Here is a 16,362-nt window from a genome sequence, read left to right on the forward strand (position 1 = left end):
CACATTATTATTCAGCAGCTTGGCAAGTCACGAGAAACCCGCTTAATTTTACCATCTTTAAAGTCATGCAAATACTGGCATGCCTGCAGGTAGATCAGAGCTTCTCTGTTCAGCTACAGGAAACGCCAAGTCAATTTTCTTTCAACATTCAAAAAGCAAACTACCATATACTGAAAAACACGTGCCCACCAAAGCAAAGCAGCAACTTGCAAACACAGCTTGGCTGGGGTGGATGTTATACTTCTCTTTTTCAGTCTGGCAGAAAGGGAACAGGAATTGGCTTCAGCAAATTCCCTCAGCCCAGTGTCCGTGCTGGTTGTGTACTTGGTGGAAGTAACCTCATTAAAAAGTCTTGTTTTGCCCAGTAGAAGTGTCTGGCAAAGGATCGGTTCGGCTGCCGTAAGTTACAAGGGGCCCACTCAGACTTCTGTAAACGAAGACAAGTGCCACACAGACGCCAGCCCGAGCTGGCCCTCGCGCTGCTGGAGTCGGCCGGGAGCTGCGCCGGGAGCTCAGTGCTGCCGGCAAGGATTGCTTTGTGCACACTGAAGGAAACTGCTGGAGCCACTTTTTAAAAAGAGCCTTTACACACATTTTCACATGAAGGGAGTATGGATCTTTACAGTGTTGGGGTGGAGATTTTCATGTTGGCACACAAAATGCTCTTTGGGCCATCAGGTCTAAGCATTCTGGTGCCTCCCTTGGAACAAGTTAGGCTGGTGATGAAGCTGATTACTGCTAGAAGCTTAATTATAATATCAAATTTTATTCAGAAAAGAAAGTTTCCCCCCCACTCCTTTTGCTTTTGATCTTCCTTCCTTATTAATATTTTATTCCACCTGGGATAGCTACACAGCCACAAAGCAGTAACATCAGGTACATGTATAAGCTTTGCTGTCTCTCCTGATCCTATTTATTCTCACTGTCTTGCTCCTCCACTTCCTAATCAACATCATTTATCTCCCAGGTTATTTTTTTTCTCTTTTTTCCTTTCTATTCTCTCCCTGTACCATTATTTCTTCCATAGATTTTAACTCTTCTCCTAAGCTACTAATTTTTCCTAAATACTCAAGTTGCTGTCTAGAAGGTCAGCATCTCATCCGTGCTCTTAAGAGCATGCTTAAATGCTTGAGATGAGTTTTTCAGTTCCCTCTGTCCTGTGTTGGAACCGTTTAACAGCCACTCTCATACCTGCTGCCAGAGCTTGTCCAGGCAAGATCCATCCACATTTGTGCATTCCCTGGCTGTTTCAGTGAAGTTTCTGTGTTTGTCCTGGTGACTGCTTTAACTGGCATCTCCTTAGTCTCCTGAAGCCAGTGTACAGTGGCACTACATATATTTTTTTTCATAAAAATGTGGTATGAATATGTAAGGCTGTCTGGTATAAGGCTGTGTCATGTTTGTTGTGACAAAAAGGACACAGAAATCATTCTGTCTGGTTTTTTCCTCTTTGCTTGTCTTTCTTCTGTCTTTTCAGTCTTCTCTGAACTGGCCTTCATAACTGAAACTTCAGCTGCTCTGTTTAAAGCCTCCTTTAAAGAAGACCCCTATGCCGTTCTGTGGGTCTGTAGCCAGAAGGTGACCCTGGCAGCTAATTCTGGAGGATCCAAGAACTTCACCTCAATGACAAATACAGTGGAGAAATGACTGAATAGCAGTGACCGCTAAGCAATCTACTTCCTGCCAGTAAACGGTAACAAAATGCACTATTGTCCATAGTCAACCTCTAATCACTTTTGAAGCCGTTCAAGCAAACCTATTTTTTCCTGTGGAGGAGAAATAAGGAGCAGGCATTTGCCAGCGCAGAGTCATGAGCGGAGGGCGCTGGGGCGTGAGCAGTGGCATGCACCGATGTCGGCTCCTTCCCGGCATCCGCATCGCAGCGAGGGGTTGCAGTGGGTCTGTTCTCCCTGCGCGGAGCAGACAAACGCCTTCATGCTCTGCCAGGACCTCAGCAGTCCTCCCTCCCTTAAGGGGCACAGTGCTCTAACCATTGTAACTAATTATTTTTTATACCTTGAACTGCAAGCTGGTTATATGATAAAGTATAACTTCATAATGCCTGGCCAGTCCAGCAACACAGTATTAAGTATTAATTACGTGGGAAAAAATTACTTTTTGAACCACAACACCAACGAAGTTCCTGTAAAAAAGTAGTATGTAATAGTTCTTTTTTATATACATTCCCCCTACCGCCAAAAAGGTGCTCAATGAAAAAACAGGCTTCTTTTTTTTGCCAGGATTTTTTATAATCTTACCACTGCCAGACTGTGAAAGGATCCTGTTCTTCACTGCCCTAGAGCTTTCTGCATCCAGATATTCCTCCACAGGGAAGCTGGCAACAATCACCCTAACCTTTCAACAGCAGCACAGGAACAACTTCAGCTCCCAGCTGCGCTTAGTGCCGAGGACATAATCTCAAAGGAAAAAGAAACCCTCTGTGAAAATATAAATGAACAAAACTGATAAAATGCCTTTTTTTTTTTTTCCCTAGAAGCAGGAGTGCTTTCTGAAAGTGCTAAAATAACTTGCAGTTGCATTGAGTCTCACAAACTTCCTCTCTAGCTGGGTGGGTTTTTTTCATGTGGTTTTTTTTGTTTGGTGTTCTGTTTTGTTGGTTTTTAGCATAGACACAGAGCTGTGAGGAGAATGACAGGATCCCATTGCTTGACCTTTCTGTGAAATCAGTTTTAAACACATAGCTTCAGGAAAAAAGGCACAGAACAGATGATGTGCATAGACCATTTGATGGTATTTAAAGGGGTCAGACTATATATTCTGAAGTTTGCCTTTGAATTCGTCGTTTTAAGAGCAACTTTAAATACACCAGATACTTGTCTCAAAGACAAGAAGTCTGAAAAAGCAAGTCAGTGGGTGTTCATTATTTCTGGGTACAGACCAGCACATCAGTGTTTGTATTGTGAGAGGAAAGGTGTAACTTCAAAATTACCAAATTTTCAGATGACATCAAATGCTTCGGTTAGTGGCACTGCAACTGAATGGTCCAACAAGATAACAAGATACGTCTGTAATTCAGAAAAGACAGTAATAGGTAATACCCAGTACTGCTCGGGGACTCCATGCAGTTCACCCATCCGAAGGGGAAACAAGCTCTAAACAAAGAGAGATGGGAATTATCAAAAGCCAACAGGATCTTGTGTTACACAATGCTGTCCCCAGGTTACTGAGTAGATCTGGCATTAAATTCCACACCAGAGCTGTGACATGGTCACCGGGGAGAAAAAAAAATAAAGCGAACCAAAGAACAAACTAGCACCAGAGCTGTCACTGGCAGAGCCTTCAGGCATCTCCTTCCTTTTGTTTCTCTTGTTCTTTCTGATGTCTGTCTGGCTGCCTCCTCTCCCAGCACCTTCCAGCCTTGCCTCAGTGAAGGGTGGAGCATCTAAAATTACCATCTTTCAAACCTTCATTCTCAAAGTCTGGTCCACTATTTTATAGGTGTGTGTTTCAGATAAAATCTTCCAGGGGCCTTTTCAGTCTCTGAATGCCTCCAAAATGAGGAGTGACACAAATTACCATAAGGCTGATGTGAAGAGAACACAAAGGCTCTTCAATTCACTTAACAAGTTACCGCTTCTGACGGAAGAACTTTTTCTCTGTATAAAGGCAGGCAGAGCACTGGCGTTCCTGCATCAAACAGAATTGAGATCAAAGTGCTCTCTACTGTGCATCATCGACTTACATATCTGAAGGTTCCCTCTCTACCTGCCCTCATTGCTGTAGTATGATGTATTATTTAAGACTGCATTTAATCCTTTCATAAGAGATCTACCACGTTTAGTCCAGGTCTAATGTTCTGCTATTGAAGGAGTTGGTTGATGGGACCTATCCTGAACACGTCTCCTCCCTGCTGCTGGTGATCCCTGCAATACTTCTCCCTCTCTACATCCCAGCTATCACACACTTTTCTTTACCCAGAAAAAGCAGATTTTTTTTTAAACACCAAAACAAGGAACAAAGAATGTCCTAGCTACACGGTGATTTTAAACCAAGAAAACATGAAACTCTGCCTAAATTATGTTCCAGAAATGCGAGTGAAGAAGATTCATAAAGTCCAGTCCTTTGCGGTTTTATTCCGTGGGAGTGGGAAGGGAGCAGGCGGTGCGACAGGAAGCAGGAAGAATTCCTTTCTCCTTTAAGTAGTATCCAAGTTCTGCCATATCTACTTTGCTTCAAGCAGTACCTACCACTCACAGAAATAAAATAGCCACATGAAGAAATTGGTTCCCTCTGCTATATGAAAACTAGAAAAACCTGAAAAGAGGCTGTGTTAGCAATAAGCAAACAATAATGGGATAAGTAACAACAAATAGGGTAAATATTAGCAGGTAACAGGCTTCACTGCAGAAGGGAACTCTATGCATTATATACCAGATCACTTTCTTACAACACAATGGAATGAAAACAATCCTCGGGCATTTTAAGATAAATATAGTATCTTACTAAAAATGTCACATCCTCTGAAACTTCACCACCTAGTCCTAATGGATCAAAACAATATACTCCAGCTATTATCATCCTGGTCAAGAACTGACTGCTTTCCCCAAAACCAGGCTTGCTAAATTAATTAAGAAATTATCTGAACACGATTGAACTGCTTAGTTACCCCCTAAACCTAAATGGGCTATTTCAATACATGTATAGGACAGCTGACTGACCTCTCACAGAAATAATTATTAATTAGAGGAGCTTTACTATTCAAGTGTACTAATGATTTTTCTTGAGGTACAGGTGGTTCCCAGAAACACATGGCAAGCAAAGAAATCCAGAGATCTGAAATTTAATGAGGCAAATGCATTGATCATCATAATTCAAACACGCTTTTCAAGAAGCCACATCTGCCTTCAGATTTGCTATCTGGGGGAAAATAATACACCTATTTTCAGTATTATGTGAGTGAGAATGTCAGTGTCTCAATTTGTCATTTAATGTTCAAACAGCACCTGCTATGTTGCCCAAAAGCAGCTCTGAGCACTGCTAAGGCAGAGATTTGTCTCCAAGACGAAAGGCTGAATAGAGCAGCTCAGGCGTAAACTAGCACATGCTACACACACTTGCAGAAAATGTTTCATTCAGTATGCTACCGGCTTCTTTATTTTAAGCTCATCTGAAGAAAACAGCAACCAGTTACCACATCAGGTAGTAGAGCAGTAGGGCTGGAGCCTCTTCTTGGTGGTGACCAACTCCCAGTACATGATTTGACAGTTTTACTAAGTTTCTCCAAGGTTCTCTCACCTTCCACTTTCACAAACCCAGTAGCTGAAAGTCCAAAAGTGTAGCACAGCACTTTAGTACTGTCTGGTTGAGGTGAAAATACATTTTCTTTAGCCCTTTTGCCATTGTGAAACTTTCTGGTTTGAGCCATAAACTATATTCTAAAGGTATTTTAATTGAATGGGAAAACAAATGCGATTTTTATTATTTTCTAGAGTTATGAAACATCATGAAGATTAAAAAAAAAATCTGAGAGTCACCTATCTTAGTACTCTTTAAGTCTGCACTGGAAAACTAGAACCAGAATCTTCCAAAAGTCACAGAATAATTAATTCTCAGCTCTTTTCTATCCATCAACAGCAGACTTTTTCCTTTCAACTCCAGGATTATAAATGCTGAGTTACTTGAGGCTATCTGAGCAATGATTTGGATTTCAAAATGAGAACTGTCACGCTTGAAAGCTTAAAGCTCTGTTTGCTTGGCAATGCCCCAGTCTATTTTCACAATTATGTTGTCAGAACTGTTTACAACCTAGAGCAAATTACTGCCTTGGAGAGGTGCAAATCCACCAAACTCTCCAGACAGATGATTTCACACACATTGAAATAAACGCCATTACTTTAGATGTATTCCGCGCTGAACAGGAAAATTCATTTGGCCCAAGAAAAGACCTGTCATCACCAGCAGCACTGACAGACATACACAGGGAGAAGAACACTTCAAAGCCGCTCAGCTGCCTGAGGTTCTGCTATTCCATGCTGTATCGGGTTTGCTTGGCCAGGTTTTGTTAGTGGGGGGACTGTGGGGGCAGCTTCTGCGAGAAGCTCCTGGAAGCTTCCCCCACGCCTGATAAAGCAATGTCAGCCAGCTCCAAAGATGGACCCACCCCTGGCCAGGGCTGAGCCTATGAGTGATGGTGGTAACACCTCTATGATAACATATTTAAGAAGCAGGGGAAAAAAAAAAACCTGGCAGAGAGAAGAGTGAGAATATGTGAAGAAGGGAGGGGTGAGGGGAATGTGTTTTTTGGCTTTTAAGATTTGGGTTTATTTCTCATTGCCCTTCTCGAATTCAATTGGTAATAAATTCAATTAATTTCCCCAAGTCAAGTCTGTTTTGCCCATGACTAACTGCTGAGTGATCTCCCTCTCCTTAGCTCAACTCACGAGCCCTTCATTATATTTTCTCTCTCCTCTCTAGTTGAGAAGGGAGTGACAGAGCGGCTTTGGTGGACACCTGGCCTCCAGCCAGGGTCAAACTGCTACATACTCCAATAATTAGAGTTTTCCCTTTATTTTAGGTGCTGTCATTTATCATCTTTATCTGCTACATTGCATCTCTAGCTGACTCTTTCATGACGGCACCACTGCTAGAGTTTGTGCTGGCACTGTTTCTTTTTTTTGCCTACGCCACCAAACTTAATGAGAAGTTTAAAGGACTCTACTGGCCTTTGACGGTAAGTGAAAAGTGCAATATAAAACCAGAGATTTAACTGTACAGTATAACATGAGTAAAAGGGACTATATGGGAGTTCAGGCTGACTGTTAACAATATCACTCCCTTTTTGGAAACCTGTCCGTATTGCCTGTTATTCAAAAGATCGCAAACCACTCTTTAAACTGTGCTATACTACACAGCATAGCTTTCTTGGTGCTGACAGAAAGCATGGTTTTATTAAAGCACAGAATTTATGCCCAATTCCAGGCAAATGGCTTAGGGCTGGATCTTCAGAAGCAGGCAACATCAGCCTAAGTGAGTCTAACCACTGCCAGGGCCTCCTGAACATTGCCACCCTTACGAATGGGGAGACAGCAGGATGCTATAGAGCAGCACGTATACTTTACTAAAATCCTTTAAAATTCTCAAGTAAGTGCTGTTGAGAAGCAAAGTCATACTCACATGCAAGGAAACTGACAGCTACTTCCGATGCTCATTCACACAAAGGAACCAGTGGCTGTTCCTGGGAGTTCACAGCTGAGCACTGCACACTGGCCACTGGATGTCTCTGTTGCTTCAAGTACACGTTGTAAAGGAATCATTTATCACTTAAAAAAAAAAGGGCAAAAAAATCTTAATCGTCTAATCAATCTGGCTTCTCTTTTGGTATAATCTAGCCATAGCTTGTCATAGTGAGATCTGAATTAGAGCTCTCTGTCTAAAAACAGTAGCATGGCCACTAGTGGATAAAGCAACAGCAGTGACTTTGACTATGACAGTATACACAGTTTTCAGCTGGTAATCTCAGTTCCATCATTTTCCCATTTTCTGCATGCATCTGATTCTAGAACTAAGACCAAAAAACCACTTGTATGTTTATTATGTCCATTACCGTAATATACTCCAGCCGCAGAATGTAGATAACTGACCTTGCTCTGACTTCAGGAGAGTCAAGTTTCTTGTAGGATTTGTGTTTTGAGACGGTATCTTACTCATCCATCTGTTCTGAAAAGGCAGAGGATCTAATTGTGAGCAGAGGTCAAGATACCATTATCCCAGCTCATATGATTTACACATGCCCTGGGAAGCACAGCTCTATTTAATTTACAGTTCAGAGACGGTTGCTCCAGCACATTGCTGCTTGTATTGTTATTATAGAGCATGGCCCCTTTCTCTGCAGAGCTACAGTCTCAGCCACAGAAGCACATATTTCGATGATAACAGAGTATGTTCACCCCAGGCTAGCTGTTGGAAGTTACAAGTGAACATGCTAAGTATAAATCATAGTTTAAAACATTAAAGTGTTTAGTTCCTTAATGAGGAGTTCCTGCAGACAGGCCTAACAAGCACACACCTCTTTCCCATGGGAGCTGGTAGGGCCCCTTAGCCTTTGGTACCGCAGGACTTCTGCTTAAAGATGAGACTCAAATGATTCTTCCATGAGAGCCCTTGCTGCACTCCATGTTGCACATCACAGAAAGGCAGCCCTCCTCAGCCTGAAGAAAGGTTTGCCCGAGAAGCATATTAAAAGTAGGGTTTATACCAACAGCTTAAGCCAAGATTCTTGTCATCTCTCATTTAAAAATATTTCCCAGATGAACAGTTCATCCGCTACAAAATACCAGGCTGAAGTCACACTCCAGCATCAGACAAGTCCACTGATGCAACAACAAAGGTTTTTAGTGGTCATTCCTGAAATAATTTCTAGAGGAGTTTGTATGTTGGAATTACATGACTAATCTGAGAACGCAACATTGCTTATTTTACAGGATTTCTTGCGGTGCGTCACTGCTGCCATTATTTACTTTGCCATTTCGATTGCGGCTGTCTCAAAATACAATGACGGAGCATCTAAAGCAGCAGGAGTAAGTAGACTTCCACTTAAGTATTTGAGTGAACTGTGTATGGATGTACTTTAGAAACAATTCAATACTGACCCCACTGAAAGCAGCAGAAGTTTCTTGAGTTGACTGAGAATTAGATTTGCCTAGAGCAAGGAAGAAGTGAGAAGTGGTCAGTTATTTAGAAGAACAAGTTTTGAATCAATGAATAGTTTTTTCACCCTAACAGGGCTGCTCAGTGTTAACTGCAGTACTTAGGAAAGGCACTTATTCTGCTTTTTAATTTCACCAGTTGTACAGAGAAGATAAACTCTGTTCCTGCAAAGAACATCAAGATCCTTGAATGGAAGTAATAATAATAATAATTAAAAAGAAAAAAAATTCAAATCTGTAACTACTAAGGACAGTCTAAGTTAAGTAATTTCAACCTCCTGCCTCTACTGTTTAATTTTACTGGAATGAACTGAAACAAGAGCAGGAGAAAGGATTCATCATCAGCACTTTGTGTTCAGAAATAAGATACAGCCTGTCCATCTGCAGCTTGACTCCAAGCATCAATAATGTATGCAACATAAAATTTGCATAATAATTTTAAAAGATAGGGAAGAGCAATTCCCAGCAGTGTTAGCCTGCACCCCTAACCAAACCATTTGAAGTCAGACACAACTTCTAAACAAAGACCTTGTTTTAATCTTTGTCTCTCTGTTTTGATACGAAGCAACACAACATAGCCTTTACTCGCTTCTCAGCCTGAAAACCAGCCTGTTCTTGCCACACTGCAGCTTCTTTGACACTGAATAGGTAACTCCAGAATCACTTCATCTCAATCTGGTTCATTCTGCAATAAACACATCTCCTTGCAAACTAGTAGAAAATTATTTCCAGAGAAATCAAGGTGATTTCTTGTGGCAAAGAGATGCCCTGGGATGGTGGAGGCGCAGATTACGTTATCCCATAGGTCCCAGCACAGAGCAGTGCTGATGCTCAGAATGTGCCCAGAGCCAGAGAGGGATGTAGCCTGGGCAGGGCTAAGGACATCCCTGATGGAGCAGCCACAGGGATCACTGCTCAGGCTCCCAGATCAACTGTAACTTAGTTGATGCCAATGGGTCACGACACATTCCTCTTCTTCCCTGTCTTCTATAGAGGCAAAGGGGAAAAAAAAATGCAGTTTTCTCAAAGAACTTTTCTTGCATCGGTTAGGCTTATTTTGGATTGTCCTTGATGGACCTTGTTGTTAAAGAGAGTATTATTTTGCCATTTTAGGTGTTCGGATTTATAGCCACAATAGTGTACGCCATTGACTTCTACATAACCTTCAATGATCTGGTTACTTTCCTCAAGCAAGGCAGTTCTGATTCCCCTGAAGGACGCAAGTCAGAAGGTAGGTAAAATGCCCCATTTTGGTTATATGAGCATGTAATATGAGATTTTCTTTTCCATTTCACTCTTCTCAAGGAGAGCAAGAGAACTCACTCAGTAAGAACAGTTTCTGTTCTTGGCTACCTTGGTTCTGTATACCACAACTATGCTGAATGAGAACTGGAATTTCAGTGATTTATAAAGGTAACTAACAGCCAGGAATGTGAAGTTTCTTAAGAGTTTCGTACCATTTAACCCTGACAGGTCCCAAATCCAATTATAGAAATTATTGTGCAGCACAGACTTTTTTCCCCCATCAAAATGTCCTACTTTAAAAACAAACAAGCATCTATCTATTTTTTTAATAAATTCATTATTAACATACATTACCAGTGGACATAAAAATGTCCAATGGTGCTTTTCTCCTTACAATCTCTTACTCAGGGTCAAGCTTTGATGATCTGTGGGCAAATGGCCTTGAAATGCAGAGGACACATAGCATAAAATCAACAAGATCATTACCAAATTTCTGTCTAATACAGCATGTACAGTCTACCTCAAGTCAGATCCACATAGAGAAAGGTAAAAAGAGAGATGTGCTGTTGGGAGTTCAAAGCCATCTCAAGTTAAGTCAGGACACTATTTCACAATACCAAGGAGGCCAAGTCCCCCCTGCCAATTCTGCGCTGCGTTATAATACTACTCATTGCACCCACACAGATGGAAAAGTCTATTCCACACTTAAAAACAAAATAACAACAAAACCCCAAGAAACACCCCACACAAACCCCAAACCCACAAAAACTCTGGAAAACAAACACCCAAGACACACACAGAATCCTAGAAGGTATATAGTAACACTAACAGCCTTTTCTGGTTATTTTAGCAGATTGTTACATGTTTTGCAAACTTTAGAACAAAAAGAGAGACAAAGAAAATAAGAATTAAAGGAACAGATCACAGGAAACAGGCTGTTTACAGACTAGAAACTGTTTATCTCCACAAACTGAACTGACTTCAGATGACAATCAAGTGACAAGGGTACAAAATTAGTCTAAAGATTTGATCTAACTTCCCTGGAGATGGAGAGAGAAGCACATAAACTTAAAAAAACCCCCGTGGTCACGCAGCTTGGTATTGGTGATCTGCCCACGCAGGAAGAAGCCCTTCGCTGTGCAGCACTGTTCCTCCAGCACCAAACTCATGTTCGCGCTGGGGCTCTCGACTCCAAAGGCCAGAAATCCCTCGCTTCCTTGCAAGCAGAGTCTCGAGCTTGGGCAAGATCTACCTCTATAGGCCTACTGGGATTTCTTAACATCTTAAAGCTGCTGGCTTTCAGATACGTTTAACTGGCAGTGCATAACCGTGACCCACATCAAACAGCAATATTCTAGTACAGGAAGCATGTCTTCAGCAGACTTCCTCTTGTGGGCATGCTAATAGTATCTCTGCAACTTCTTTCATCGGAACCATTACCTACATTGTGGTCTAAGTGCCTTTCAGCAGCATTTCTAAGTCCTTTGAAACACCATTTACAGCTCCATCATGTTAGTCCTATCTGTTGTTTTACAAGCCTTTTCCTAAATATGCCACGTCCTTTGAAGCAGACACCTGCTGAAGAGCTCCCAGCAAGAGCTAAAGCTGACGTGGATATTTCCAGTTTTCGTTTTCATTACTCGTCCTTGTTTTAAATTTCAGATGAGGACTCCGATTCTGACTCAGACTGAAGAACCAAACACCAACCAAGCATGAAGGGAAGATGATCAAGCACTTTCCTCGTTGCTGAATGCACTGCCAATTGAAGTATCTCCCTTATTTCAGCCTCGATATCCTTTTCCCATGTCATTGTTTACAGAATCACCAAAGCACAGACAGGGCAGTGATGTGGAAAAGGAGAGTATTCCTAATGCCATGAGACACTTGTTCAGAACTATGGATTTTACAGTAGTTCATCCTGCCAGAGAGGTCTTCATCCAAACAACACATCTCAATTCACATCTCGATCCTCCATTGCCCCTCCTGACTCAGAACTACAACATAGCAAGTAAACAGGAACACGGTATTTTAAATGTATAAGCGGAGCTTTTAATATGTTTTCTTAATTCCAGATCTTTAAAACTTTTGTTAAACTTTTATACTTTTTGCTGTGCCAAAGAAGAGAGGCTCGGAACACATCTACTTTATTTGTATTTTTCTTGATTAACTAACAGTATTTCTTTATCTGAGGTCTGAATATTCCACTGTCTCAAGCACTGATGGCATAGATTACAGTTCGTAACATGTTGGTTTCAATACATTTGTATCTACTGCCTATCTGTGACAAGAAATAGTGATAACTGGAAATCTGAAGCAAGAACAAACTTCAAAGTATAATTGTGCCACAGGGTAGCTGGCTCATCAGACATTCAGTATCACTTTTTTAAGCTGCTTGGATGGGTTCACATCCCATCTTCTGCAATTTCATCACAGATACGAGGTAGAACAGATGAGGCATCATCTTACCAGCTCCCTTCCTACCATTTGTGTGGAAGCCTGTGTTTGCACGTACAGGTAAGGAAGGCTCGCCAAGTACTATCCAACAGCATCTGCCTATCAAAGCCTGCAAATACTTGGGCACAAGAGATCACTGCCTGATCTCACGCTCTGTGTTGCACACACTGGTCTTCCCGTGAGCGGTACCATTGGACGTAGTCCGCTGGGTTCACAAAACAGACAACTGTTTCTGTAAAACTCAGGATACCTGGGCCCCAGAAGGGCAGAACATCCTCCCAACTGTGAAAAGGCAAAAAAACCAACCTCAAAACTAAAGAATGTCTGCAATGAAATTCATTTTTTCCATCCCTCCCTTTTTTTTGGAGTGTGTTTTTTCCCTCTGTCGTCCCCTCCCCCCCCCCGCCCCGGAAGAGCATGATTTCTCTCATGGTCTAGTGTTCTGGGGGAAAAAAAGTCTTCTCAATTTACAAGGTGTTTTCATGAGTAGCACAACCTAGCTTGAAATACTTGTGCCTACCTATAACTCACACACCTTGGAAAAAGCATAGCATGCTTCTTATATATGGCATCAGATAGATCTATTTCAAAGAAACCTGTATACATTTAAAAAAAATTAATGACTTACCAGAACAGGTGGCCTTTAACAAAAAGTAATTAAAATGAGAGCAGATGGTACTAACAGAATAAATGAAAACCAGGGATAAAACAATAAAAGCAGATTTCCTTTGGAAAAGAATTACCACTTGGGTTCCAATTCCTGCTAGCAGCTGGCTGCTCACGGGCAGGAACACGGTACCTCGCAGCAAGCAGGTGTTTGGGAAGGTGCTGGCCAGATTAAGAGTTGTCTAACAGGCAGCTCCTACATCTCCTGCTTCCAGACCACTGAGGGAATAAAACCAAAACAAATAGTTCCTTCCAAATGTGACAAATCATCTTTGCTTTAATGAGAAAGAGCTCTTTGAACCTTCTCCTGTATGAAATTCCACACTTCTTTTCTGTTGTCATATTTTACTGGGACACACTGTGACATCGGGGACCTGGGCCCACTTTCATATCCGTTTTGTATTTCTCTTTTTTAATTAAAAAAATGTATCTTTTTTAATTTTTCCCAAAAGGAACATTAAAGAGCTGGAAACCAGTACATGGTTAATATTTAGAAACCATGCTGGATTAAACCTCCTTTAATAGAAGTGTTGGGTGTCTTTACTTATTTTAACTGTTTTTTATTGCCTTGCCTCTGACTAGCAAGATTAACAGCCACGTGCTGGGGAGGTGGACACCTCTGTGTTTTGTTCATCTCTTGCCAGCAATACTGCACTATGTTTTTCCTCAACTGACAAGATCAAAATAGCAGGAGCGCTGCTTTCTCTGCAATCGAAGATTCGCGACACAAGCATAGGAGGCCTTATTTGAGTGTAGCAGTAGGGTCATAATCAATTTTCTTTTTTCTATCACATTCTTTTTCCCAAAAGGAACATTACAACTGGAGTACAACTACTGCCATTTTGAACTCCTGTGCTTGCTGAACAGCATTCAGCAGTAGACAAACCTAGAGAGAAAGGACAGTTTCCAGTACTGAGCATGAAAATGGATTATGTCGAAACAATAAAAGAAGTCTTACGATCTAAAGTGAAACAAAGTCACCAACAGGAAGGAGAAATGATCAGCTGGCATCACAGGTGAATGACTCCATACAGTCCTTGCACTGTCTGAAAGTCTCTCTCCCTGCCCCTCCTACCTTCTGCTATCAAAAACCTTTTATACTTATCTGTGGAAGAACTGTTCAGTCTTGTGTGCTGATTTTGGACAGGTCACGTTAAGGAATTCAAAAGGCCTTTCGAAGCAGTCTTTTTAGATTCTGACCAAAATAAGAGGCTCAGTTATCCTTTTAACACTCTGTCCATTACTCCACTTAATAATGCTTTTCACTTGATACCATTCAAAGTTCTGGAAGTCTCACATTTCCAACTTACAAAGCAATCTCCAGGATACTAGGCGAAAAGTGGTTTATCTCAGCCTATGTGGTATTTGAGAAGAATGCTTCCACCAGCCTGGTGTGTTGGAAAGCAGAAGACAATTTAATGCTCTGCATAGCAAGCAGATGTTTTCCATTCATTATGCTTCTGCTAAGTGTTCACTGTGCAAATTTCTAAGCCTGAATTTTACAGCTGCATCTTCCCTGCTAGGAGACCAGCAGCCTGTATCATTAAGTGAGCATGTACTTGTACCCAGACACTAACAGTGCATGTTTCTGACACCTGCACTTCTAAAATGCATAAATAAATGAGAAAACATACATACCGCCACTATGCTGAGCTAAACCTCACAGCAGGCAGCTTGTAACCAAGCTCACCAGGGATTAAAAATAGTAAAATTAAGTGGCTTCATTCCAAAGACCAGGATACAAACTGCCCCCAAAGAGTAAATGCAAAGTACATATCACCATGCATACAAGAACAGCTCCACCTAGCCATCCTTTAATCTTTTTTTGAGCACAGAAAGAGGGAGAGAAAACATCAAGGAAGCAGAGGAAATTTAGATAAGCACTGAGAATATGAATCTTTTTACAAAGTGCTTGAGATACCTTTTTGTATTGGTTTAAAAGTCAGGATGGAGACACCATCTCTTGTTTTTCTTCTAAATAAACAGGACTGCATCAAAAAATTCACACTGCAACACAGATTCCCTCCTTTACTGGAAGAATTCACAATACTCTGAACATTTTGTAAAACTTACAGGTCAGAAGGTAAAACAATGATATCCCAAAAAATATAACTATTAAAAAATTTTCAATCTACATCCTTGCAAAAGAAAACAGTGATTCCAATGTTAATTTTGGCCAGGTAATACTTGTGTTTTTATTTTAGATATTTTGGATGCTGTCCATCTCATTTTGTTAGCCTGATCCATTAAATAAGAAGTCAATTATTATAGTCTTTCCAGGAGACTGAAAGAAGATTCAGTATTTAAAAGTTAGGCAGAATAGACTTTTTTCATTCAACAGCTGACGAAGCTTCTCTTGACCAAGGAGCACCAGGGGTAACAACAGCAGCAGCAATATGGCAGTAAGTCCAGCACTTTAACTCTTTTGTTTTCTTAAATACCATCAATTACATTAAGGCCTTATCTCTAAGCAGCTCCAATGGATGCAGCACTGCAACAGATGAGAGAATCTGCCACTGCTGACAGGCCCACACAGGCCGAGCGAACTGGCACACCTTGCAGCAGAAAAGTTGTACAAGCCTGACTCTCCATAGTAAATCCTTCTGTAAAAGCTGAATGGTACCAGCACCTTTATCCACCTCCCCACACACGTTATCCCTAAACAGTATTTTGAGAGCATCACCCATATTCCCAAAATCACTTCACAACACTCATTCAACCATCTGTGCGTTTCCACAAATCTTACCCTTAACTTGGTGCTTTGACCTCGCACCTAAAGCACCTGGATACCAAAAATCCCAACTGCAGGACTTGCAGCCTCCTGCCCATGAAGTGGCAGGGTACTACCCACTCACTGTCACTTCAGGCCCAAAATTCCTTTTCAGTCTCGAACGTGATGCTGCAAACCACAAGATACAGCATCTCAGCCCATTACAGCATGCCAGATGGAGACACTTCCACAAGAGCAATCCCACCACAACCACTTCAGTACAACAAAGCAGTTCCATGTGCTTTCTGCTGTATTCAACCTTTCATCAAGGACTGCTGATACATAGTTTTTCATTAACCCCTACATCTATGAAGTTTGCTTTGTCAGGTGTTTGACCTCCATGCCGTTGGAAAGGCACAGGAAGCACATTTAGCAACTGCAATTACTGGACTGTTGAATAATCAACCACCACACTTGGTATACTCTGGTTATATGTTGCCTCTACAGATGAAGACAATGTCTTAGTACTTTAATAGGTCCATTTATTAAACAAGAAGTTCTTCACAAATGATTCCATACTATATTGATCAAGATAAAGTGTTAGAAAACTACCATTTTTCC

The 16,362-nt window shown here is 41.3% G+C and overlaps 1 protein-coding gene across 1 annotated transcript; it reads left to right on the top strand.

The window, feature by feature from the left end:
* Positions 1-6,535: 6,535 nt before the first annotated feature.
* CMTM3 (CKLF-like MARVEL transmembrane domain containing 3) lies at positions 6,536-11,602 on the top strand (the record flags this gene model as incomplete). Its single annotated transcript, XM_009870970.1, has 4 exons — positions 6,536-6,691; positions 8,442-8,537; positions 9,780-9,897; positions 11,574-11,602. Coding segments are annotated over 4 exons (399 nt in total), but the record flags the coding sequence as incomplete, so codon positions are not given.
* Between the last annotated feature and the right edge of the window lie 4,760 nt (positions 11,603-16,362).

Source organism: Apaloderma vittatum, unplaced genomic scaffold (genome assembly GCF_000703405.1).
Source record: "Apaloderma vittatum isolate BGI_N311 unplaced genomic scaffold, ASM70340v1 scaffold19166, whole genome shotgun sequence".
Taxonomy (NCBI): Eukaryota; Metazoa; Chordata; class Aves; order Trogoniformes; family Trogonidae; genus Apaloderma; species Apaloderma vittatum.